This window comes from Tachypleus tridentatus, chromosome 3 (assembly GCF_004210375.1).
Source record: "Tachypleus tridentatus isolate NWPU-2018 chromosome 3, ASM421037v1, whole genome shotgun sequence".
NCBI classification, from domain to species: domain Eukaryota; kingdom Metazoa; phylum Arthropoda; class Merostomata; order Xiphosura; family Limulidae; genus Tachypleus; species Tachypleus tridentatus.
In genome coordinates, this window is record NC_134827.1 from 33,601,520 (window position 1) to 33,629,020 (window position 27,501).

At 33.2% G+C, this 27,501-nt stretch overlaps 1 protein-coding gene across 1 annotated transcript in view; it reads left to right on the plus strand.

Moving 5' to 3' along the window:
• LOC143245792 (uncharacterized) overlaps nucleotides 1-27,501 on the plus strand; it is a 216,390-nt gene that overhangs the window by 184,751 nt on the left and 4,138 nt on the right. The window contains exon 35 of the mRNA XM_076492046.1: nucleotides 6,736-6,901. Within this exon, the coding sequence (XP_076348161.1) occupies nucleotides 6,736-6,901 (166 nt within the window). The remainder of the gene's footprint in view (nucleotides 1-6,735; nucleotides 6,902-27,501) is intronic.

The following is a 27,501-nucleotide window of genomic DNA, read 5'->3' on the forward strand; positions in this document are numbered from 1 at the left end:
GTTATTTTAAAATAGTCATATTTTGTGTCTTATAGGCACTTGCCAGTGATGAAATATAGTAAGGAAGGAAGAATGTAACGTTCTGTTGTAGAGAGTTCATACTATCTAACTGTATAAGGAATTGGGTTATACTTGTAACAGGTATACATATGATACGTTATTACTGAGTTTATAAAAACAGAAAAAGGTATTATTAGTATGTGTGGTTTCATGTATACGTAACTTACTATTAGGCTTAAAATAATTTGAATAAATCTTAAAGGACTAATAACTAGTTTTTACATGTAATAGTAGACATGAACATAAGTGTGGTACAGAACTGAGAAAAAAAAAGACAGTTATGCATTTCAGAAATACCTCATTTGTAACAAATGCGTTTTTGCTAGGAAAGCTGAATTTCACCAAGTATTGAAAGCTACAAGTATCAATTATATATGTGTAGTACATGAACATGAAAATCTTCAGAATAACATTGTACCTTATGAAATTTATATGCAAAAACGGCTCGTTTGGGCTGAGAAAACACTTTACATAGAAGAGCGAACAACGTTTCGACCTTCTTCGGTCATCGTCAGGTTCACAAAGAAAGAGGTAACTGACCGGAAGCTGACCACATGTTTGAAAGAGGTTGTGTAACTGTGTGTCGAAATGTAGAGGGCGGTATTAGATGTTTGAATATATAATTTTATTTATTATATTAATATAGGTATAAAGGCGTTCCTTTATATTGGTTTATTTTGGGTTTAAGTTGTTGTATAAGTAAGGCTTCTTTAATTTTACGTTTGTTTATGTTTGTTTCTTTATTTAGTATTTGAGTGTTTTCTATGGTTATGTTGTGTTTATTTGACTTGCAGTGTCTGAAAACGTGTGAAGGTGACTTTTATGTTCTTTGAATCTGGTTTCCATTTTTCTACTTGTTTCTCAATATAGAAGTCGTGGCAGTTATCACATTGTATTTTATAAATAATGTTGGTGTGGTGTTTGTCAGTGTAGTTTTTACATAGTATAGACCTCAGTTTTGTGCCGGGTTTTGAATAAATTTGGTATTAATTGAATGTCATATTTTGTTACTAATTTTGCCAAATGTTGGTTATTTGTTTGTTGATGTCGGAATATATGGTATACAGCAGTATATGGTTTCGTGGTTTTTTGATTCGTGAGCTGTATTTACTTTAGTTGGTTGATTTTGCTTTCTGTCTAGGTGTGTGCGTATAATGTTTTCTACGGTTTGTGGAGGAAACTTATTGATGTTGGTGAAGTATTGTTTTATTTTGTCTAATTCATCGTTAATTTTATCTGGTGAGCATAGTTTTATGGCTGTGTTTATTTGGTTTCTTAGTATGTTGAGTTTTTGTTTTGTTTCATGTGCTGAGTCCCAAGGAATGTATAGTCCAGTATGGGTGATTTTTTCGGTGGATTTCTGTTTGAAATTGTGTATCAGTTCTTGTAATTTTGAGGTTAAGAAATGATATTTGATTGTTTTCTTCCTGTTCACATGTGAAGTTGATGTTGGGATGTATAGAGTTAATGTGATTGAAAAAATTAAGTATGTGTTCTGTAGATTTGAATCCCGCAACCGTGTCATCTACATATCTGTACCAGTATAGTGGTGGATGTAATGCTGTGTTAATTGCTTGTGTTTCAACTTGTGTCATAAAAATATTGGCTAGAACTGGTGATACTGGGTTGCCCATGCTTAGGCCGTTTGTTTGTATATAGTTTTGGTTGTTGAACATGAAGTTTGTCTTTATCGTGGTGAATTTTATGAGGGTTGCTAACTGGTTACTGGGAATTTCTATAGTTGGGTTAGGGTCTCGGATATAGAGTTCTAAGGCTATCTTGCAGGCTTCAGTGGTTGGAACTTCTGTAAAGAGGGATATAACATCGAAACTGGAAACCAGATTCAAAGAACATAAAAAGTCACCTTCACACGTTTTCGAACACTGCAAGTCAAATAAACACAACATAACCATAGAAAACACTCAAATACTAAATAAAGAAACAAACATAAACAAACGTAAAATTAAAGAAGCCTTACTTATACAACAACTTAAACCCAAAATAAACCAATATAAAGGAACGCCTTTATACCTATATTAATATAATAAATAAAATTATATATTCAAACATCTAATACCGCCCTCTACATTTCGACACACAGTTACACAACCCCTTTCAAACATGTGGTCAGCTTCCGGTCAGTTACCTCTTTCTTTGTGAACCTGACGATGACCGAAGAAGGTCGAAACGTTGTTCGCTCTTCTATGTAAAGTGTTTTCTCAGCCCAAACGAGCCGTTTTTGCATATAAATTTCTCAACAAGTGGGTTTCTCGTCATCACTGATTATTGTTTCATCGCGGCGACTGTACGAGAAGTGTAAGTTTTTGTGTTTTTCTCAGTGTATTTGTACTTACCTGTTACCTGTTACCATTATGTCTGAACTAGCATACCGTAAACCACTATTAACAGTACACGCTCACACGATCGTTAAGAAACTAAGGAATTTAAACCAACGAATTATTAATAGAAGAAATGACATTTATTTTATTCAACAATGTAGAAAAGAACAACTAACCCCTAATTTTGTAAAGGTAAAACTTTCAAAAAATTTTAATACATACACAAACATTATTCAAAATTTACAGAAAAACTACTGAAAGCCATGTTGAACACAAAATATAAAGAACTACATGACTTACAAAAACAAAAAATGAATCTAGACCATCAACTGGCATGCTGCATTAAACCAGAGATTTACGGACTTATACAACGAAACATAAACCAAATCAATACCAAAAACGACAGAGACAAAAAGATCTGCCACAACAAAAAACTAGAAAAACTAAGATGCAAACAACAGAAAAGACACCAAAACGACAAACCGTTGACTAACCTCATAATTAACAGATCCGACCGTCAATTAAACACAGACGAGATACATCTACTTAACAAAGGACTCAACTTCGCTATAGCACCTAGGCACATTCCAACCATAGAAATCAAAACATGTTTAGAAGACCTAGCCAGGAGACTTGTGATACTTTCTACAGAGAACAAAAACAAGGAAACAACGAAAAACAACCAACAGAAAGAAGACAACTTAGATAATTTTATTGACATCCAACAGCCAACCTTCCCAGGTAAAATTACAAATTTATATTTTCCAGAAACACCTAAAAACAACATCTTAAACGATTTTTTCAAAGAATTTTCTCACAAAACCATCAACATAATTTCACAAAACAGAAAACTGAAAAACAACCTTACAAAAATAGACATTAATTGCATAAAAAACCTAAAACAAGACAAAAACATAAAAATTCTAAAAGCAGATAAAGGTAACGCTATAGTCATAATGAACATGAATGAATACATCCAAAAAATGAATAACATCCTATCAGACACGAACAAATTTAAACCTATACACACAAATCCAACAAAGACACACGAGACGCAACTGAACAAGTTACTACTACAAATGAAAAAGCCAACACAATTTCACAAACACTTTATTCCTACCTACGTAAAACCGACTCACGCACACCACAAATATACGGCATCCCCAAACCTCATAAACCAGATTGTCCATTACGACCAATAATGTCCACATATGAATCGTTTAATTACAACCTTGGTAAATACATAGCATGGGCATTCTCCAAATATGTAACATCAGCCAGCTCATTTATCAAAGACTCTTTTAATTTCAAGTCTAATCTAAATCAACTTAATCATAAAGCCTTAATGGCCAGTTTCGATGTTATATCCCTCTTTACAGAAGTTCCAACCACTGAAGCCTGCAAGATAGCCTTAGAACTCTATATCCGAGACCCTAACCCAACTATAGAAATTCCCAGTAACCAGTTAGCAACCCTCATAAAATTCACCACGATAAAGACAAACTTCATGTTCAACAAACAAACGGCCTAAGCATGGGCAACCCAGTATCACCAGTTCTAGCCAATATTTTTATGACACAAGTTGAAACACAAGCAATTAACACAGCATTACATCCACCACTATACTGGTATAGATATGTAGATGACACGGTTGTGGGATTCAAATCTACAGAACACATACTTAATTTTTTTCAATCACATTAACTCTATACATCCCAACATCAACTTCACATGTGAACAGGAAGAAAACAATCAAATATCATTTCTTAACCTCAAAATTACAAGAACTGATACACAATTTCAAACAGAAATCCACCGAAAAATCACCCATACTGGACTATACATTCCTTGGGACTCAGCACATGAAACAAAACAAAAACTCAACATACTAAGAAACCAAATAAACACAGCCATAAAACTATGCTCACCAGATAAAATTAACGATGAATTAGACAAAATAAAACAATATTTCATCAACATCAATAAGTTTCCTCCACAAACCGTAGAAAACATTATACGTACACACCTAGACAGAAAGCAAAATCAACCAACTAAAGTAAATACAGCTCACGAATCAAAACCACGAAACCATATACTGCTGTATACCATATATTCCCGACATCAGCAAACAAATAACCAACATTTGGCAAAATTAGTAACAAAATATGACATTCCAATTAATACCAAATTTATTCAAAACCCGGCACAAAACTGAGGTCTATACTATGTAAAACTACACTGACAAACACCACACCAACATTATTTATAAAATACAATGTGATAACTGCCACGACTTCTATATTGGAGAAACAAGTAGAAAAATGGAAACCAGATTCAAAGAACATAAAAAGTCACCTTCACACGTTTTCGAACACTGCAAGTCAAATAAACACAACATAACCATAGAAAACACTCAAATACTAAATAAAGAAACAAACATAAACAAACGTAAAATTAAAGAAGCCTTACTTATACAACAACTTAAACCCAAAATAAACCAATATAAAGGAACGCCTTTATACCTATATTAATATAATAAATAAAATTATATATTCAAACATCTAATACCGCCCTCTACATTTCGACACACAGTTACACAACCCCTTTCAAACATGTGGTCAGCTTCCGGTCAGTTACCTCTTTCTTTGTGAACCTGACGATGACCGAAGAAGGTCGAAACGTTGTTCGCTCTTCTATGTAAAGTGTTTTCTCAGCCCAAACGAGCCGTTTTTGCATATAAATTTCTCAACAAGTGGGTTTCTCGTCATCACTGATTATTGTACCTTATGAATTCAGTCAACACGTTAGAATTCTATTATTATGCTTTTTGTAATTACATTAGGAACTGCATTGAGTTGAATGGAAGTGATGGGAAAACATGTTGTTTTGAAGTAGTGGCTAGAACCTGGTGATATTTTGGTCTATGAACCTCGGTCAATCTTGAACCTCTGTGTAATAACTTAACTATACCAGGAAATTTACTCACTTTCATTGCAATGACTTCTAAGGTTTAGGAATTTTCCTATCCTTTGATTTATAAGTGAAAGCTGTGCATGTGATTGCACTGAAATGTGGTTTTGAGCTTATTGCTATCCTAAACACTGCTGTGTCAGTTCTTCCTGTATTCATGGATAACAATAAGGTTAGATCATTTCTCTGGAGTGTTTGTTTGTTGATATGTTGTATTTTGTTTCCCGAGGAGTCATTATACTGTGTGATTGGAAATTTGCTTTAAACCTAATTTAAGGTACTAAAGTAATTAGCTGTAGAAACCTTTCTTTATGATAGATTTAAATCACAGAGTTTACTGAAGTAGAAGTGGTAATAATTCACAGTCAAATACACATGAAACTCTTCTCTCATATTTGAAAAATTGATTAATAAAACACTACTGTCACTAAGTATTTAGCTGTTAGTATATGTCTGTAGTTATTTGATAGTATGTTTCCGTAGCTTAATAAGGCATTACATCATTTTGTTTCATTATTGATAAGTATTTATGTTTTATCAGATATATGACAAACCAAGGTTATTTCGGATTACATCCAACAGAAATAAATTATTTTTTTCTGAAGAGTACATAACGAAATTCTCTACCGCCTATTTCTGTACACTTGATAAATTCTTACCGAGAATCTTTCCAGTGTGTACAGTGTAATAATTGAAATTACTCCAAGATCTCAGAAACAAGACTGTAGTTGTGAGTAATGATTTTAAGTTGTGTATATAACTGAAACCATCAACTGCTTTTCTCAATGAAATGTGGCCTAAATCTATTGTTTAAATAATGTATAATATTTATTCATTGCTATGATGATTCGTGTGAGCATTTTACTTTTTAGGTATAAAGGAAAGATAGTAATTCAGTTTTAAACATAAACTGTTTATTGTTATCAAGAATAAGTCGTCATCAACCTTAAACATGTTTTTGTTCATATTAATTTTACTGAAACTGTGATCTCGACAGTAATAAATATACTAGTTTTAGTGTTGTTGTTATAAAATTGACTCGTCATGTTTGAGACACATGAGTAAAAATTGTTGTACAAAACAATAGTTTTACAATTTACATTTTTTTGTTTCTCTTACCTGCCATGTTTTTATTTTGAATATTTTGAACTGTTAGATTGTTGAGGGGAAAAAGTGAGAGGAGTTTCATTATGTTAAATTTTGTTTCATTGTTAAAGTATTCACGACGTTCTATTGTTTGGAAGAATAATACGATTTGTAAGTATCCAAGGTAGTTTACTGTTAAAGTTGGTAACCACAGTTTGTGTTCTATTAATCTAATAGTCTCAATGTGTACAATATTTCATGAATGCTCTTTTTCAAGTAGAACACACACCATCAACACCAACGGAGCAACACATTCAACCAGACCAAACAGTAGATAGGACTAAGTGTGAGGATAGTACACAATCTGAAGAATTCAGCAGTAATCATAAGGAAGGATTATTTGGTCAAAATGGAAACTTGGATGAGAATGAACAGAAAGACAACAGGTACCATACTGTTTTTTCTCTACCTTCACTAGCTACCCTTATACAGGGTGTTCGGAAAGTCACTGTGCACTTATATATTTATTAACCGACAAAACTGCACAGTGACTTTCCGAACACCCTGTATAAGATTACAAGACCTTAGATGTAGAAATTTAAATTAAATGTCTTAATTGTACAAGAAAAGTAATTGAACTCAGATTGAAGTGTTGTCCAGATAGTGCCTAAAGGTAGCAAACACTTGTGTTGGTTGGAGAATGTATTTACCATGCTCTAAACGTAGTGTGTATAAATTGTTACTTGGCTAAATGGTGTTAGAGCATAGAAAGTGTCTATATTGGAGAATTGATGAGACAGTACATTATATGTACTATAAGATAGAAAGTATTTCTTTTAGTCTGTTACATAAAGTAGAAGATGTCAAGTTTTTGTATTATACAGTCCAGTGAATGATACATGTAAGGTATTAGAAGGTAGCAAGTATCTGTGTGGGTTGTTTAACCTTTGTTTTTGTATTATACAGTCCAGTGAATAATACATGTAAGGTATTAGAAGGTAGCAAGTATCTGTGTAGGTTGTTTAACCTTTGTTTTTGTATTGTACAGTCCAGTGAATGATACATGTAAGGTATTAGAAGGTAGCAAGTATCTGTGTAGGTTGTTTAACCTTTGTTTTGTATTGTACAGTCCAGTGAATGATACGTGTAAGGTATTAGAAGGTAGCAAGTATCTGTGTAGGTTGTTTAACCTTTGTTTTGTATTGTACAGTCCAGTGGATGATACATGTAAGGTATTAGAAGGTAGCAAGTATCTGTGTAGGTTGTTTAACCTTTGTTTTTTGTATTGTACAGTCCAGTGAATAATACATGTAAGGTATTAGAAGGTAGCAAGTATCTGTGTAGGTTGTTTAACCTTTGTTTTGTATTGTACAGTCCAGTGAATAATACATGTAAGGTATTAGAAGGTAGCAAGTATCTGTGTAGGTTGTTTAACCTTTGTTTTTTTGTATTGTACAGTCCAGTGAATGATACGTGTAAGGTATTAGAAGGTAGCAAGTATCTGTGTAGGTTGTTTAACCTTTCTTTTTGTATTATACAGTCCAGTGAATGATACATGTAAGGTATTAGAAGGTAGCAAGTATCTGTGTAGGTTGTTTAACCTTTGTTTTTGTATTGTACAGTCCAGTGAATGATACATGTAAGGTATTAGAAGGTAGCAAGTATCTGTGTAGGTTGTTTAACCTTTGTTTTGTATTGTACAGTCCAGTGAATAATACATGTAAGGTATTAGAAGGTAGCAAGTATCTGTGTAGGTTGTTTAACCTTTGTTTTTGTATTGTACAGTCCAGTGAATGATACATGTAAGGTATTAGAAGGTAGCAAGTATCTGTGTAGGTTGTTTAACCTTTGTTTTTGTATTATACAGTCCAGTGGATGATACATGTAAGGTATTAGAAGGTAGCAAGTATCTGTGTAGGTTGTTTAACCTTTGTTTTTATATTATACAGTCCAGTGAATGATACATGTAAGGTATTAGAAGGTAGCAAGTATCTGTGTAGGTTGTTTAACCTTTGTTTTTGTATTATACAGTCCAGTGAATGATACATGTAAGGTATTAGAAGGTAGCAAGTATCTGTGTAGGTTGTTTAACCTTTGTTTTTGTATTATACAGTCCAGTGGATGATACATGTAAGGTATTAGAAGGTAGCAAGTATCTGTGTAGGTTGTTTAACCTTTGTTTTTGTATTATACAGTCCAGTGAATGATACATGTAAGGCATTAGAAGGTAGCAAGTATCTGTGTAGATTGTTCAACCTTTGTTTTTGTATTATACAGTCCAGTGAATAATACATGTAAGGTATTAGAAGGTAGCAAGTACTTGTTTAATCTTTGTTTTTATATTGTACAGTCCAGTGGATGATACGTGTAAGGTATTAGAAGGTAGCAAGTATCTGTGTAGGTTGTTTAACCTTTGTTTTTGTATTATACAGTCCAGTGAATGATACGTGTAAGGCATTAGAAGGTAGCAAGTATCTGTGTAGGTTGTTTAACCTTTTTTTTGTATTGTACAGTCCAGTGAATAATACATGTAAGGTATTAGAAGGTAGCAAGTATCTGTGTAGGTTGTTTAACCTTTGTTTTTGTATTGTACAGTCCAGTGAATGATACATGTAAGGTATTAGAAGGTAGCAAGTATCTGTGTAGGTTGTTTAACCTTTGTTTTTGTATTATACAGTCCAGTGAATAATACATGTAAGGTATTAGAAGGTAGCAAGTATCTGTGTAGGTTGTTTAACCTTTGTTTTTGTATTATACAGTCCAGTGAATGATACGTGTAAGGCATTAGAAGGTAGCAAGTATCTGTGTAGGTTGTTCATCCTTTGTTTTTGTATTGTACAGTCCAGTGAATGATACATGTAAGGTATTAGAAGGTAGCAAGTATCTGTGTAGGTTGTTTAACCTTTTTTTTTTGTATTATACAGTCCAGTGAATAATACATGTAAGGCATTAGAAGGTAGCAAGTATCTGTGTAGGTTGTTTAACCTTTGTTTTGTATTGTACAGTCCAGTGAATGATACATGTAAGGTATTAGAAGGTAGCAAGTATCTGTGTAGGTTGTTTAACCTTTTTTTTGTATTGTACAGTCCAGTGAATAATACATGTAAGGTATTAGAAGGTAGCAAGTATCTGTGTAGGTTGTTTAACCTTTGTTTTTATTGTACATTGTACAGTCCAGTGAATGATACATGTAAGGTATTAGAAGGTAGCAAGTATCTGTGTAGGTTGTTTAACCTTTGTTTTGTATTGTACAGTCCAGTGAATGATACATGTAAGGTATTAGAAGGTAGCAAGTATCTGTGTAGGTTGTTTAACCTTTGTTTTGTATTGTACAGTCCAGTGAATAATACATGTAAGGTATTAGAAGGTAGCAAGTATCTGTGTAGGTTGTTTAACCTTTGTTTTGTATTGTACAGTCCAGTGAATGATACATGTAAGGTATTAGAAGGTAGCAAGTATCTGTGTAGGTTGTTTAACCTTTGTTTTTTGTATTGTACAGTCCAGTGAATAATACATGTAAGGTATTAGAAGGTAGCAAGTATCTGTGTAGGTTGTTTAACCTTTGTTTTTATTGTATTGAATACAGTCCAGTGTAATTTGTTTTGTATACATGTAAGGTATTAGAAAGGTAGCAAGTATCTGTGTAGGTTGTTTAACCTTTGTTTTTTGTATTGTACAGTCCAGTGAATGATACATGTAAGGTATTAGAAGGTAGCAAGTATCTGTGTAGGTTGTTTAACCTTTGTTTTGTATTGTACAGTCCAGTGAATGATACATGTAAGGTATTAGAAGGTAGCAAGTATCTGTGTAGGTTGTTTAACCTTTGTTTTGTATTATACAGTCCAGTGAATGATACATGTAAGGTATTAGAAGGTAGCAAGTATCTGTGTAGGTTGTTTAACCTTTGTTTTTGTATTATACAGTCCAGTGAATAATACATGTAAGGTATTAGAAGGTAGCAAGTATCTGTGTAGGTTGTTTAACCTTTGTTTTGTATTATACAGTCCAGTGAATAATACATGTAAGGTATTAGAAGGTAGCAAGTATCTGTGTAGGTTGTTTAACCTTTGTTTTTGTATTATACAGTCCAGTGAATAATACATGTAAGGTATTAGAAGGTAGCAAGTATCTGTGTAGGTTGTTTAACCTTTGTTGTTTAACCTTTGTTTATACAGTCCAGTGAATGATACATGTAAGGTATTAGAAGGTAGCAAGTATCTGTGTAGGTTGTTTAACCTTTGTTTTTGTATTATACAGTCCAGTGAATAATACATGTAAGGTATTAGAAGGTAGCAAGTATCTGTGTAGGTTGTTTAACCTTTGTTTTTGTATTATACAGTCCAGTGAATGATACATGTAAGGTATTAGAAGGTAGCAAGTATCTATCTGTGTAGGTTGTTTAACCTTTGTTTTTTTGTATTGTACAGTCCAGTGAATGATACATGTAAGGTATTAGAAGGTAGCAAGTATCTGTGTAGGTTGTTTAACCTTTGTTTTGTATTATACAGTCCAGTGAATGATACATGTAAGGCATTAGAAGGTAGCAAGTATCTGTGTAGGTTGTTTAACCTTTGTTTTGTATTGTACAGTCCAGTGAATGATACATGTAAGGTATTAGAAGGTAGCAAGTATCTGTGTAGGTTGTTTAACCTTTGTTTTGTATTATACAGTCCAGTGAATGATACATGTAAGGTATTAGAAGGTAGCAAGTATCTGTGTAGGTTGTTTAACCTTTGTTTTGTATTGTACAGTCCAGTGAATGATACATGTAAGGTATTAGAAGGTAGCAAGTATCTGTGTAGGTTGTTTAACCTTTGTTTTGTATTGTACAGTCCAGTGAATAATACATGTAAGGTATTAGAAGGTAGCAAGTATCTGTGTAGGTTGTTTAACCTTTGTTTTTTGTATTGTACAGTCCAGTGAATGATACATGTAAGGTATTAGAAGGTAGCAAGTATCTGTGTAGGTTGTTTAACCTTTGTTTTGTATTGTACAGTCCAGTGAATAATACATGTAAGGTATTAGAAGGTAGCAAGTATCTGTGTAGGTTGTTTAACCTTTGTTTTGTATTGTACAGTCCAGTGAATGATACATGTAAGGTATTAGAAGGTAGCAAGTATCTGTGTAGGTTGTTTAACCTTTGTTTTGTATTGTACAGTCCAGTGAATAATACATGTAAGGTATTAGAAGGTAGCAAGTATCTGTGTAGGTTGTTTAACCTTTGTTTTTGTATTGTACAGTCCAGTGAATGATACATGTAAGGTATTAGAAGGTAGCAAGTATCTGTGTAGGTTGTTTAACCTTTGTTTTTTGTATTGTACAGTCCAGTGAATAATACATGTAAGGTATTAGAAGGTAGCAAGTATCTGTGTAGGTTGTTTAACCTTTGTTTTGTATTGTACAGTCCAGTGAATGATACATGTAAGGTATTAGAAGGTAGCAAGTATCTGTGTAGGTTGTTTAACCTTTGTTTTGTATTGTACAGTCCAGTGAATGATACATGTAAGGTATTAGAAGGTAGCAAGTATCTGTGTAGGTTGTTTAACCTTTGTTTTGTATTGTACAGTCCAGTGAATGATACATGTAAGGTATTAGAAGGTAGCAAGTATCTGTGTAGGTTGTTTAACCTTTGTTTTTTGTATTGTACAGTCCAGTGAATGATACATGTAAGGTATTAGAAGGTAGCAAGTATCTGTGTAGGTTGTTTAACCTTTGTTTTGTATTATACAGTCCAGTGAATAATACATGTAAGGTATTAGAAGGTAGCAAGTATCTGTGTAGGTTGTTTAACCTTTGTTTTGTATTATACAGTCCAGTGAATAATACATGTAAGGTATTAGAAGGTAGCAAGTATCTGTGTAGGTTGTTTAACCTTTGTTTTTGTATTATACAGTCCAGTGAATAATACATGTAAGGTATTAGAAGGTAGCAAGTATCTGTGTAGGTTGTTTAACCTTTGTTTTTGTATTATACAGTCCAGTGAATGATACATGTAAGGTATTAGAAGGTAGCAAGTATCTGTGTAGGTTGTTTAACCTTTTTTTTTGTATTGTACAGTCCAGTGAATAATACATGTAAGGTATTAGAAGGTAGCAAGTATCTGTGTAGGTTGTTTAACCTTTGTTTTGTATTATACAGTCCAGTGAATAATACATGTAAGGTATTAGAAGGTAGCAAGTATCTGTTGTTTAACCTTTGTTTTTGTATTGTACAGTCCAGTGAATGATACATGTAAGGTATTAGAAGGTAGCAAGTATCTGTGTAGGTTGTTTAACCTTTGTTTTTGTATTATACAGTCCAGTGAATGATACATGTAAGGCATTAGAAGGTAGCAAGTATCTGTGTAGGTTGTTTAACCTTTGTTTTTGTATTATACAGTCCAGTGAATAATACATGTAAGGTATTAGAAGGTAGCAAGTATCTGTGTAGGTTGTTTAACCTTTGTTTTTTTTGTATTATACAGTCCAGTGAATGATACATGTAAGGTATTAGAAGGTAGCAAGTATCTGTGTAGGTTGTTTAACCTTTGTTTTTTGTATTGTACAGTCCAGTGAATGATACATGTAAGGTATTAGAAGGTAGCAAGTATCTGTGTAGGTTGTTTAACCTTTGTTTTGTATTATACAGTCCAGTGAATAATACATGTAAGGTATTAGAAGGTAGCAAGTATCTGTGTAGGTTGTTTAACCTTTGTTTTTTGTATTGTACAGTCCAGTGAATGATACATGTAAGGTATTAGAAGGTAGCAAGTATCTGTGTAGGTTGTTTAACCTTTGTTTTGTATTGTACAGTCCAGTGAATAATACATGTAAGGTATTAGAAGGTAGCAAGTATCTGTGTAGGTTGTTTAACCTTTGTTTTGTATTGTACAGTCCAGTGAATGATACATGTAAGGTATTAGAAGGTAGCAAGTATCTGTGTAGGTTGTTTAACCTTTGTTTTTGTATTGTACAGTCCAGTGAATAATACATGTAAGGTATTAGAAGGTAGCAAGTATCTGTGTAGGTTGTTTAACCTTTGTTTTTGTATTGTACAGTCCAGTGAATGATACATGTAAGGTATTAGAAGGTAGCAAGTATCTGTGTAGGTTGTTTAACCTTTGTTTTGTATTGTACAGTCCAGTGAATAATACATGTAAGGTATTAGAAGGTAGCAAGTATCTGTGTAGGTTGTTTAACCTTTGTTTTGTATTGTACAGTCCAGTGAATAATACATGTAAGGTATTAGAAGGTAGCAAGTATCTGTGTAGGTTGTTTAACCTTTGTTTTGTATTGTACAGTCCAGTGAATGATACATGTAAGGTATTAGAAGGTAGCAAGTATCTGTGTAGGTTGTTTAACCTTTGTTTTGTATTGTACAGTCCAGTGAATGATACATGTAAGGTATTAGAAGGTAGCAAGTATCTGTGTAGGTTGTTTAACCTTTGTTTTTGTATTGTACAGTCCAGTGAATGATACATGTAAGGTATTAGAAGGTAGCAAGTATCTGTGTAGGTTGTTTAACCTTTGTTTTTGTATTATACAGTCCAGTGAATAATACATGTAAGGTATTAGAAGGTAGCAAGTGTCTGTGTAGGTTGTTTAACCTTTGTTTTTGTATTATACAGTCCAGTGAATAATACATGTAAGGTATTAGAAGGTAGCAAGTATCTGTGTAGGTTGTTTAACCTTTGTTTTTGTATTATACAGTCCAGTGAATAATACATGTAAGGTATTAGAAGGTAGCAAGTATCTGTGTAGGTTTTTTTAACCTTTGTTTTTTGTATTATACAGTCCAGTGAATAATACATGTAAGGTATTAGAAGGTAGCAAGTATCTGTGTAGGTTGTTTAACCTTTGTTTTGTATTATACAGTCCAGTGAATGATACATGTAAGGTATTAGAAGGTAGCAAGTATCTGTGTAGGTTGTTTAACCTTTGTTTTTTATATTATACAGTCCAGTGAATGATACATGTAAGGTATTAGAAGGTAGCAAGTATCTGTGTAGGTTGTTTAACCTTTGTTTTGTATTATACAGTCCAGTGAATGATACATGTAAGGTATTAGAAGGTAGCAAATATCTGTGTAGGTTGTTTAACCTTTGTTTTGTATTATACAGTCCAGTGAATGATACATGTAAGGTATTAGAAGGTAGCAAGTATCTGTGTAGGTTGTTTAACCTTTGTTTTTTGTATTATACAGTCCAGTGAATAATACATGTAAGGTATTAGAAGGTAGCAAGTATCTGTGTACTTGTTTAACCTTTGTTTTTATATTGTACAGTCCAGTGAATGATACATGTAAGGCATTAGAAGGTAGCAAGTATCTGTGTAGGTTGTTTAACCTTTGTTTTTTGTATTATACAGTCCAGTGAATGATACATGTAAGGTATTAGAAGGTAGCAAGTATCTGTGTAGGTTGTTCAACCTTTGTTTTTGTATTGTACAGTCCAGTGAATGATACATGTAAGGTATTAGAAGGTAGCAAGTATCTGTGTAGGTTGTTTAACCTTTGTTTTTGTATTATACAGTCCAGTGAATAATACATGTAAGGCATTAGAAGGTAGCAAGTATCTGTGTAGGTTGTTTAACCTTTGTTTTTGTATTGTACAGTCCAGTGAATGATACGTGTAAGGTATTAGAAGGTAGCAAGTATCTGTGTAGGTTGTTTAACCTTTGTTTTTTGTATTGTACAGTCCAGTGAATAATACATGTAAGGTATTAGAAGGTAGCAAGTATCTGTGTAGGTTGTTTAACCTTTGTTTTGTATTGTACAGTCCAGTGAATGATACATGTAAGGTATTAGAAGGTAGCAAGTATCTGTGTAGGTTGTTTAACCTTTGTTTTTGTATTGTACAGTCCAGTGAATGATACATGTAAGGTATTAGAAGGTAGCAAGTATCTGTGTAGGTTGTTTAACCTTTGTTTTTGTATTGTACAGTCCAGTGAATAATACATGTAAGGTATTAGAAGGTAGCAAGTATCTGTGTAGGTTGTTTAACCTTTGTTTTTGTATTGTACAGTCCAGTGAATGATACATGTAAGGTATTAGAAGGTAGCAAGTATCTGTGTAGGTTGTTTAACCTTTGTTTTTGTATTGTACAGTCCAGTGAATAATACATGTAAGGTATTAGAAGGTAGCAAGTATCTGTGTAGGTTGTTTAACCTTTGTTTTTGTATTGTACAGTCCAGTGAATAATACATGTAAGGTATTAGAAGGTAGCAAGTATCTGTGTAGGTTGTTTAACCTTTGTTTTTGTATTGTACAGTCCAGTGAATGATACATGTAAGGTATTAGAAGGTAGCAAGTATCTGTGTAGGTTGTTTAACCTTTGTTTTTGTATTGTACAGTCCAGTGAATGATACATGTAAGGTATTAGAAGGTAGCAAGTATCTGTGGAGGTTGTTTAACCTTTGTTTTTGTATTATACAGTCCAGTGAATAATACATGTAAGGTATTAGAAGGTAGCAAGTATCTGTGTAGGTTGTTTAACCTTTGTTTTTGTATTATACAGTCCAGTGAATGATACATGTAAGGTATTAGAAGGTAGCAAGTATCTGTGTAGGTTGTTTAACCTTTTTTTTGTATTGTACAGTCCAGTGAATAATACATGTAAGGTATTAGAAGGTAGCAAGTATCTGTGTAGGTTGTTCAACCTTTGTTTTTGTATTATACAGTCCAGTGAATAATACATGTAAGGTATTAGAAGGTAGCAAGTACTTGTTTAATCTTTGTTTTTATATTGTACAGTCCAGTGGATGATACGTGTAAGGTATTAGAAGGTAGCAAGTATCTGTGTAGGTTGTTTAACCTTTGTTTTTGTATTATACAGTCCAGTGGATGATACATGTAAGGTATTAGAAGGTAGCAAGTATCTGTGTAGGTTGTTTAACCTTTGTTTTTATATTATACAGTCCAGTGAATGATACATGTAAGGTATTAGAAGGTAGCAAGTATCTGTGTAGGTTGTTTAACCTTTGTTTTTATATTATACAGTCCAGTGAATGATACATGTAAGGTATTAGAAGGTAGCAAGTATCTGTGTAGGTTGTTTAACCTTTGTTTTTGTATTATACAGTCCAGTGGATGATACATGTAAGGTATTAGAAGGTAGCAAGTATCTGTGTAGGTTGTTTAACCTTTGTTTTTGTATTATACAGTCCAGTGAATGATACATGTAAGGCATTAGAAGGTAGCAAGTATCTGTGTAGGTTGTTCAACCTTTGTTTTTGTATTATACAGTCCAGTGAATAATACATGTAAGGTATTAGAAGGTAGCAAGTACTTGTTTAATCTTTGTTTTTATATTGTACAGTCCAGTGGATGATACGTGTAAGGTATTAGAAGGTAGCAAGTATCTGTGTAGGTTGTTTAACCTTTGTTTTTTGTATTATACAGTCCAGTGAATGATACATGTAAGGTATTAGAAGGTAGCAAGTATCTGTGTAGGTTGTTTAACCTTTGTTTTTGTATTATACAGTCCAGTGAATAATACATGTAAGGTATTAGAAGGTAGCAAGTATCTGTGTAGGTTGTTTAACCTTTGTTTTTGTATTATACAGTCCAGTGAATGATACGTGTAAGGCATTAGAAGGTAGCAAGTATCTGTGTAGGTTGTTTAACCTTTGTTTTTGTATTGTACAGTCCAGTGAATGATACATGTAAGGTATTAGAAGGTAGCAAGTATCTGTGTAGGTTGTTTAACCTTTGTTTTGTATTATACAGTCCAGTGAATGATACATGTAAGGTATTAGAAGGTAGCAAGTATCTGTGTAGGTTGTTTAACCTTTGTTTTGTATTGTACAGTCCAGTGAATAATACATGTAAGGTATTAGAAGGTAGCAAGTATCTGTGTAGGTTGTTTAACCTTTGTTTTTTATTGTACAGTCCAGTGAATGATACATGTAAGGTATTAGAAGGTAGCAAGTATCTGTGTAGGTTGTTTAACCTTTGTTTTGTATTGTACAGTCCAGTGAATAATACATGTAAGGTATTAGAAGGTAGCAAGTATCTATTGTGTAGGTTGTTTAACCTTTGTTTTGTTTGTTTTTTGTATTGTACAGTCCAGTGAATAATACATGTAAGGTATTAGAAGGTAGCAAGTATCTGTGTAGGTTGTTTAACCTTTGTTTTTGTATTGTACAGTCCAGTGAATGATACGTGTAAGGTATTAGAAGGTAGCAAGTATCTGTGTAGGTTGTTTAACCTTTGTTTTGTATTGTACAGTCCAGTGAATAATACATGTAAGGTATTAGAAGGTAGCAAGTATCTGTGTAGGTTGTTTAACCTTTGTTTTTGTATTATACAGTCCAGTGAATGATACATGTAAGGCATTAGAAGGTAGCAAGTATCTGTGTAGGTTGTTTAACCTTTGTTTTTGTATTATACAGTCCAGTGAATAATACATGTAAGGTATTAGAAGGTAGCAAGTATCTGTGTAGGTTGTTTAACCTTTGTTTTTGTATTATACAGTCCAGTGAATGATACATGTAAGGTATTAGAAGGTAGCAAGTATCTGTGTAGGTTGTTCAACTTTTGTTTTTGTATTGTACAGTCCAGTGAATGATACGTGTAAGGTATTAGAAGGTAGCAAGTATCTGTGTAGGTTGTTTAACCTTTGTTTTGTATTGTACAGTCCAGTGAATGATACATGTAAGGTATTAGAAGGTAGCAAGTATCTGTGTAGGTTGTTTAACCTTTGTTTTTGTATTGTACAGTCCAGTGAATGATACATGTAAGGTATTAGAAGGTAGCAAGTATCTGTGTAGGTTGTTTAACCTTTGTTTTTGTATTGTACAGTCCAGTGAATGATACATGTAAGGTATTAGAAGGTAGCAAGTATCTGTGTAGGTTGTTTAACCTTTGTTTTTGTATTGTACAGTCCAGTGAATAATACATGTAAGGTATTAGAAGGTAGCAAGTATCTGTGTAGGTTGTTTAACCTTTGTTTTTGTATTGTACAGTCCAGTGAATGATACATGTAAGGTATTAGAAGGTAGCAAGTATCTGTGTAGGTTGTTTAACCTTTGTTTTTGTATTGTACAGTCCAGTGAATAATACATGTAAGGTATTAGAAGGTAGCAAGTATCTGTGTAGGTTGTTTAACCTTTGTTTTTGTATTGTACAGTCCAGTGAATAATACATGTAAGGTATTAGAAGGTAGCAAGTATCTGTGTAGGTTGTTTAACCTTTGTTTTGTATTGTACAGTCCAGTGAATGATACATGTAAGGTATTAGAAGGTAGCAAGTATCTGTGTAGGTTGTTTAACCTTTGTTTTGTATTGTACAGTCCAGTGAATGATACATGTAAGGTATTAGAAGGTAGCAAGTATCTGTGGAGGTTGTTTAACCTTTGTTTATGTATTATACAGTCCAGTGAATGATACATGTAAGGTATTAGAAGGTAGCAAGTATCTGTGTAGGTTGTTTAACCTTTGTTTTTGTATTATACAGTCCAGTGAATAATACATGTAAGGTATTAGAAGGTAGCAAGTATCTGTGTAGGTTGTTTAACCTTTGTTTGTGTATTATACAGTCCAGTGAATAACACATGTAAGGTATTAGAAGGTAGCAAGTATCTGTGTAGGTTGTTTAACCTTTGTTTTTGTATTGTACAGTCCAGTGAATGATACATGTAAGGTATTAGAAGGTAGCAAGTATTTGTGTAGGTTGTTTAACCTTAGTTTTTGTATTGTACAGTCTAGTGAATGATACACGTAAGGTATTAGAAGGTAGCAAGTATCTGTGTACGTTGTTTAACCTTTGTTTTTGTATTGTACAGTCCAGTGAATGATACATGTAAGGTATTAGAAGGTAGCAAGTATCTGTGTAGGTTGTTTAACCTTTGTTTTTGTATTATACAGTCCAGTGAATGATACATGTAAGGTATTAGAAGGTAGCAAGTATCTGTGTAGGTTGTTTAACCTTTGTTTTTGATATTATACAGTCCAGTGAATGATACATGTAAGGTATTAGAAGGTAGCAAGTATCTGTGTAGGTTGTTTAACCTTTGTTTTTATATTATACAGTCCAGTGAATGATACATGTAAGGTATTAGAAGGTAGCAAGTATCTGTGTAGGTTGTTTAACCTTTGTTTTTGTATTATACAGTCCAGTGGATGATACATGTAAGGTATTAGAAGGTAGCAAGTATCTGTGTAGGTTGTTTAACCTTTGTTTTGTATTATACAGTCCAGTGAATGATACATGTAAGGCATTAGAAGGTAGCAAGTATCTGTGTAGGTTGTTTAACCTTTGTTTTTTGTATTATACAGTCCAGTGAATAATACATGTAAGGTATTAGAAGGTAGCAAGTACTTGTTTAACCTTTGTTTTTTATATTGTACAGTCCAGTGGATGATACGTGTAAGGTATTAGAAGGTAGCAAGTATCTGTGTAGGTTGTTTAACCTTTGTTTTTGTATTATACAGTCCAGTGAATGATACGTGTAAGGCATTAGAAGGTAGCAAGTATCTGTGTAGGTTGTTTAACCTTTGTTTTTTGTATTGTACAGTCCAGTGAATAATACATGTAAGGTATTAGAAGGTAGCAAGTATCTGTGTAGGTTGTTTAACCTTTGTTTTGTATTATACAGTCCAGTGAATGATACATGTAAGGCATTAGAAGGTAGCAAGTATCTGTGTAGGTTGTTTAACCTTTGTTTTGTATTGTACAGTCCAGTGAATGATACATGTAAGGTATTAGAAGGTAGCAAGTATCTGTGTAGGTTGTTTAACCTTTGTTTTGTATTATACAGTCCAGTGAATGATACATGTAAGGTATTAGAAGGTAGCAAGTATCTGTGTAGGTTGTTTAACCTTTGTTTTTGTATTGTACAGTCCAGTGAATAATACATGTAAGGTATTAGAAGGTAGCAAGTATCTGTGTAGGTTGTTTAACCTTTGTTTTTGTATTGTACAGTCCAGTGAATGATACATGTAAGGTATTAGAAGGTAGCAAGTATCTGTGTAGGTTGTTTAACCTTTGTTTTTGTATTATACAGTCCAGTGAATAATACATGTAAGGTATTAGAAGGTAGCAAGTATCTGTGTAGGTTGTTTAACCTTTGTTTTTGTATTGTACAGTCCAGTGAATAATACATGTAAGGTATTAGAAGGTAGCAAGTATCTGTGTAGGTTGTTTAACCTTTGTTTTTGTATTGTACAGTCCAGTGAATGATACATGTAAGGTATTAGAAGGTAGCAAGTATCTGTGTAGGTTGTTTAACCTTTGTTTTTTGTATTGTACAGTCCAGTGAATAATACATGTAAGGTATTAGAAGGTAGCAAGTATCTGTGTAGGTTGTTTAACCTTTGTTTTGTATTATACAGTCCAGTGAATGATACATGTAAGGTATTAGAAGGTAGCAAGTATCTGTGTAGGTTGTTTAACCTTTGTTTTTTGTATTGTACAGTCCAGTGAATAATACATGTAAGGTATTAGAAGGTAGCAAGTATCTGTGTAGGTTGTTTAACCTTTGTTTTGTATTGTACAGTCCAGTGAATGATACATGTAAGGTATTAGAAGGTAGCAAGTATCTGTGTAGGTTGTTTAACCTTTGTTTTTGTATTGTACAGTCCAGTGAATGATACATGTAAGGTATTAGAAGGTAGCAAGTATCTGTGTAGGTTGTTTAACCTTTGTTTTGTATTGTACAGTCCAGTGAATGATACTTGTAAGGTATTAGAAGGTAGCAAGTATCTGTGTAGGTTGTTTAACCTTTGTTTTTATATTGTACAGTCCAGTGAATGATACATGTAAGGTATTAGAAGGAAGCAAGTATCTGTGTAGGTTGTTTAACCTTTGTTTTGTATTATACAGTCCAGTGAATAATACATGTAAGGTATTAGAAGGTAGCAAGTATCTGTGTAGGTTGTTTAACCTTTGTTTTTGTATTATACAGTCCAGTGAATAATACATGTAAGGTATTAGAAGGTAGCAAGTATCTGTGTAGGTTTTTTTAACCTTTGTTTTTGTATTATACAGTCCAGTGAATAATACATGTAAGGTATTAGAAGGTAGCAAGTATCTGTGTAGGTTGTTTAACCTTTGTTTTTGTATTATACAGTCCAGTGTATGATACATGTAAGGTATTAGAAGGTAGCAAGTATCTGTGTAGGTTGTTTAACCTTTGTTTTGTATTATACAGTCCAGTGAATGATACATGTAAGGTATTAGAAGGTAGCAAGTATCTGTGTAGGTTGTTTAACCTTTGTTTTTGTATTATACAGTCCAGTGAATGATACATGTAAGGTATTAGAAGGTAGCAAGTATCTGTGTAGGTTGTTTAACCTTTGTTTTTGTATTATACAGTCCAGTGAATGATACATGTAAGGTATTAGAAGGTAGCAAGTATCTGTGTAGGTTGTTTAACCTTTGTTTTTATATTATACAGTCCAGTGAATGATACATGTAAGGTATTAGAAGGTAGCAAGTATCTGTGTAGGTTGTTTAACCTTTGTTTTGTATTATACAGTCCAGTGAATGATACATGTAAGGTATTAGAAGGTAGCAAGTATCTGTGTAGGTTGTTTAACCTTTGTTTTTTTGTTTTTGTTTATACAGTCCAGTGAATGATACATGTAAGGCATTAGAAGGTAGCAAGTATCTGTGTAGGTTGTTTAACCTTTGTTTTGTATTATACAGTCCAGTGAATAATACATGTAAGGTATTAGAAGGTAGCAAGTACTTGTTTAATCTTTGTTTTTATATTGTACAGTCCAGTGAATGATACATGTAAGGCATTAGAAGGTAGCAAGTATCTGTGTAGGTTGTTTAACCTTTGTTTTGTATTATACAGTCCAGTGAATAATACATGTAAGGTATTAGAAGGTAGCAAGTATCTGTGTAGGTTGTTTAACCTTTGTTTTGTATTATACAGTCCAGTGAATGATACATGTAAGGCATTAGAAGGTAGCAAGTATCTGTGTAGGTTGTTTAACCTTTGTTTTGTATTGTACAGTCCAGTGAATGATACATGTAAGGTATTAGAAGGTAGCAAGTATCTGTGTAGGTTGTTTAACCTTTGTTTTGTATTGTACAGTCCAGTGAATGATACATGTAAGGTATTAGAAGGTAGCAAGTATCTGTGTAGGTTGTTTAACCTTTGTTTTGTATTGTACAGTCCAGTGAATGATACATGTAAGGTATTAGAAGGTAGCAAGTATCTGTGTAGGTTGTTTAACCTTTGTTTTGTATTGTACAGTCCAGTGAATAATACATGTAAGGTATTAGAAGGTAGCAAGTATCTGTGTAGGTTGTTTAACCTTTGTTTTTGTATTGTACAGTCCAGTGAATAATACATGTAAGGTATTAGAAGGTAGCAAGTATCTGTGTAGGTTGTTTAACCTTTGTTTTTGTATTGTACAGTCCAGTGAATAATACATGTAAGGTATTAGAAGGTAGCAAGTATCTGTGTAGGTTGTTTAACCTTTGTTTTGTATTGTACAGTCCAGTGAATGATACATGTAAGGTATTAGAAGGTAGCAAGTATCTGTGTGGGTTGTTTAACCTTTGTTTTGTATTGTACAGTCCAGTGAATAATACATGTAAGGTATTAGAAGGTAGCAAGTATCTGTGTAGGTTGTTTAACCTTTGTTTTGTATTGTACAGTCCAGTGAATGATACATGTAAGGTATTAGAAGGTAGCAAGTATCTGTGTAGGTTGTTTAACCTTTGTTTTTTGTATTATACAGTCCAGTGAATAATACATGTAAGGTATTAGAAGGTAGCAAGTATCTGTGTAGGTTGTTTAACCTTTGTTTTGTATTGTACAGTCCAGTGAATGATACATGTAAGGTATTAGAAGGTAGCAAGTATCTGTGTAGGTTGTTCAACCTTTGTTTTTGTATTATACAGTCCAGTGAATAATACATGTAAGGTATTAGAAGGTAGCAAGTACTTGTTTAATCTTTGTTTTTATATTGTACAGTCCAGTGAATGATACATGTAAGGCATTAGAAGGTAGCAAGTATCTGTGTAGGTTGTTTAACCTTTGTTTTTGTATTATACAGTCCAGTGAATGATACGTGTAAGGCATTAGAAGGTAGCAAGTATCTGTGTAGGTTGTTCAACCTTTGTTTTTGTATTGTACAGTCCAGTGAATGATACATGTAAGGTATTAGAAGGTAGCAAGTATCTGTGTAGGTTGTTTAACCTTTGTTTTGTATTATACAGTCCAGTGAATAATACATGTAAGGTATTAGAAGGTAGCAAGTATCTGTGTAGGTTGTTTAACCTTTGTTTTTGTATTGTACAGTCCAGTGAATGATACGTGTAAGATATTAGAAGGTAGCAAGTATCTGTGTAGGTTGTTTAACCTTTGTTTTTGTATTGTACAGTCCAGTGAATGATACATGTAAGGTATTAGAAGGTAGCAAGTATCTGTGTAGGTTGTTTAACCTTTGTTTTTGTATTGTACAGTCCAGTGAATAATACATGTAAGGTATTAGAAGGTAGCAAGTATCTGTGTAGGTTTTTTAACCTTTGTTTTTGTATTATACAGTCCAGTGAATAATACATGTAAGGTATTAGAAGGTAGCAAGTACTTGTTTAATCTTTGTTTTTATATTGTACAGTCCAGTGAATGATACATGTAAGGTATTAGAAGGTAGCAAGTATCTGTGTAGGTTGTTTAACCTTTGTTTTTGTATTGTACAGTCCAGTGAATAATACATGTAAGGTATTAGAAGGTAGCAAGTATCTGTGTGGGTTGTTTAACCTTTGTTTTTCTATTGTACAGTCCAGTGAATGATACATGTAAGGTATTAGAAGGTAGCAAGTATCTGTGTAGGTTGTTTAACCTTTGTTTTTGTATTATACAGTCCAGTGAATGATACATGTAAGGTATTAGAAGGTAGCAAGTATCTGTGTAGGTTGTTTAACCTTTGTTTTTGTATTGTACAGTCCAGTGAATAATACATGTAAGGTATTAGAAGGTAGCAAGTATCTGTGTAGGTTGTTTAACCTTTGTTTTTGTATTGTACAGTCCAGTGAATGATACATGTAAGGTAATAGAAGGTAGCAAGTATCTGTGTAGGTTGTTTAACCTTTGTTTTGTATTGTACAGTCCAGTGAATGATACATGTAAGGTATTAGAAGGTAGCAAGTATCTGTGTAGGTTGTTTAACCTTTGTTTTTGTATTGTACAGTCCAGTGAATAATACATGTAAGGTATTAGAAGGTAGCAAGTATCTGTGTAGGTTGTTTAACCTTTGTTTTTGTATTGTACAGTCCAGTGAATGATACATGTAAGGTATTAGAAGGTAGCAAGTATCTGTGTAGGTTGTTTAACCTTTGTTTTGTATTGTACAGTCCAGTGAATGATACATGTAAGGTATTAGAAGGTAGCAAGTATCTGTGTATGTTGTTTAACCTTTGTTTTTGTATTGTACAGTCCAGTGAATGATACATGTAAGGTATTAGAAGGTAGCAAGTATCTGTGTAGGTTGTTTAACCTTTGTTTTTGTATTGTACAGTCCAGTGAATAATACATGTAAGGTATTAGAAGGTAGCAAGTATCTGTGTAGGTTGTTTAACCTTTGTTTTTGTATTGTACAGTCCAGTGAATGATACGTGTAAGGTATTAGAAGGTAGCAAGTATCTGTGTAGGTTGTTTAACCTTTGTTTTTGTATTGTACAGTCCAGTGAATGATACATGTAAGGTATTAGAAGGTAGCAAGTATCTGTGTAGGTTGTTTAACCTTTGTTTTTTGTATTGTACAGTCCAGTGAATGATACATGTAAGGTATTAGAAGGTAGCAAGTATCTGTGTAGGTTGTTTAACCTTTGTTTTGTATTGTACAGTCCAGTGAATGATACATGTAAGGTATTAGAAGGTAGCAAGTATCTGTGTAGGTTGTTTAACCTTTGTTTTGTATTGTACAGTCCAGTGAATAATACATGTAAGGTATTAGAAGGTAGCAAGTATCTGTGTGGGTTGTTTAACCTTTGTTTTTTGTATTGTACAGTCCAGTGAATGATACATGTAAGGTATTAGAAGGTAGCAAGTATCTGTGTAGGTTGTTTAACCTTTGTTTTGTATTGTACAGTCCAGTGAATGATACATGTAAGGTATTAGAAGGTAGCAAGTATCTGTGTAGGTTGTTTAACCTTTGTTTTTGTATTGTACAGTCCAGTGAATGATACATGTAAGGTATTAGAAGGTAGCAAGTATCTGTGTAGGTTGTTTAACCTTTGTTTTTATATTATACAGTCCAGTGAATGATACATGTAAGGTATTAGAAGGTAGCAAGTATCTGTGTAGGTTGTTTAACCTTTTTTTTTTGTATTGTACAGTCCAGTGAATGATACATGTAAGGTATTAGAAGGTAGCAAGTATCTGTGTAGGTTGTTTAACCTTTGTTTTGTATTGTACAGTCCAGTGAATGATACATGTAAGGTATTAGAAGGTAGCAAGTATCTGTGTAGGTTGTTTAACCTTTGTTTTGTATTGTACAGTCCAGTGAATGATACATGTAAGGTATTAGAAGGTAGCAAGTATCTGTGTAGGTTGTTTAACCTTTGTTTTTTATATTGTACAGTCCAGTGAATGATACATGTAAGGTATTAGAAGGTAGCAAGTATCTGTGTAGGTTGTTTAACCTTTGTTTTTGTATTATACAGTCCAGTGGATGATACATGTAAGGTATTAGAAGGTAGCAAGTATCTGTGTAGGTTGTTTAACCTTTGTTTTTGTATTATACAGTCCAGTGAATGATACATGTAAGGCATTAGAAGGTAGGAAGTATCTGTGTAGGTTGTTCAACCTTTGTTTTTGTATTATACAGTCCAGTGAATAATACATGTAAGGTATTAGAAGGTAGCAAGTACTTGTTTAATGTATTGTACAGTCCAGTGGATGATACATGTAAGGTATTAGAAGGTAGCAAGTATCTGTGTAGGTTGTTTAACCTTTGTTTTTTGTATTATACAGTCCAGTGAATGATACATGTAAGGTATTAGAAGGTAGCAAGTATCTGTGTAGGTTGTTTAACCTTTGTTTTTTGTATTGTACAGTCCAGTGAATAATACATGTAAGGTATTAGAAGGTAGCAAGTATCTGTGTAGGTTGTTTAACCTTTGTTTTGTATTATACAGTCCAGTGAATGATACATGTAAGGAATTAGAAGGTAGCAAGTATCTGTGTAGGTTGTTCAACCTTTGTTTTTGTATTGTACAGTCCAGTGAATGATACATGTAAGGTATTAGAAGGTAGCAAGTATCTAGTGTAGGTTGTTTAACCTTTGTTTTGTATTATACAGTCCAGTGAATGATACATGTAAGGTATTAGAAGGTAGGAAGTATCTGTGTAGGTTGTTTAACCTTTGTTTTGTATTGTACAGTCCAGTGAATAATACATGTAAGGTATTAGAAGGTAGCAAGTATCTGTGTAGGTTGTTTAACCTTTGTTTTGTATTGTACAGTCCAGTGAATGATACATGTAAGGTATTAGAAGGTAGCAAGTATCTGTGTAGGTTGTTTAACCTTTGTTTTGTATTGTACAGTCCAGTGAATAATACATGTAAGGTATTAGGAGGTAGCAAGTATCTGTGTAGGTTGTTTAACCTTTGTTTTGTATTGTACAGTCCAGTGAATAATACATGTAAGGTATTAGAAGGTAGCAAGTATCTGTGTAGGTTGTTTAACCTTTGTTTTGTATTGTACAGTCCAGTGAATAATACATGTAAGGTATTAGAAGGTAGCAAGTATCTGTGTAGGTTGTTTAACCTTTGTTTTGTATTGTACAGTCCAGTGAATGATACATGTAAGGTATTAGAAGGTAGCAAGTATCTGTGTAGGTTGTTTAACCTTTGTTTTGTATTGTACAGTCCAGTGAATGATACATGTAAGGTATTAGAAGGTAGCAAGTATCTGTGTAGGTTGTTTAACCTTTGTTTTTTTTTGTACAGTCCAGTGAATGATACATGTAAGGTATTAGAAGGTAGCAAGTATCTGTGTAGGTTGTTTAACCTTTGTTTTGTATTGTACAGTCCAGTGAATAATACATGTAAGGTATTAGAAGGTAGCAAGTATCTGTGTAGGTTGTTTAATTTTTGTTTTTGTATTA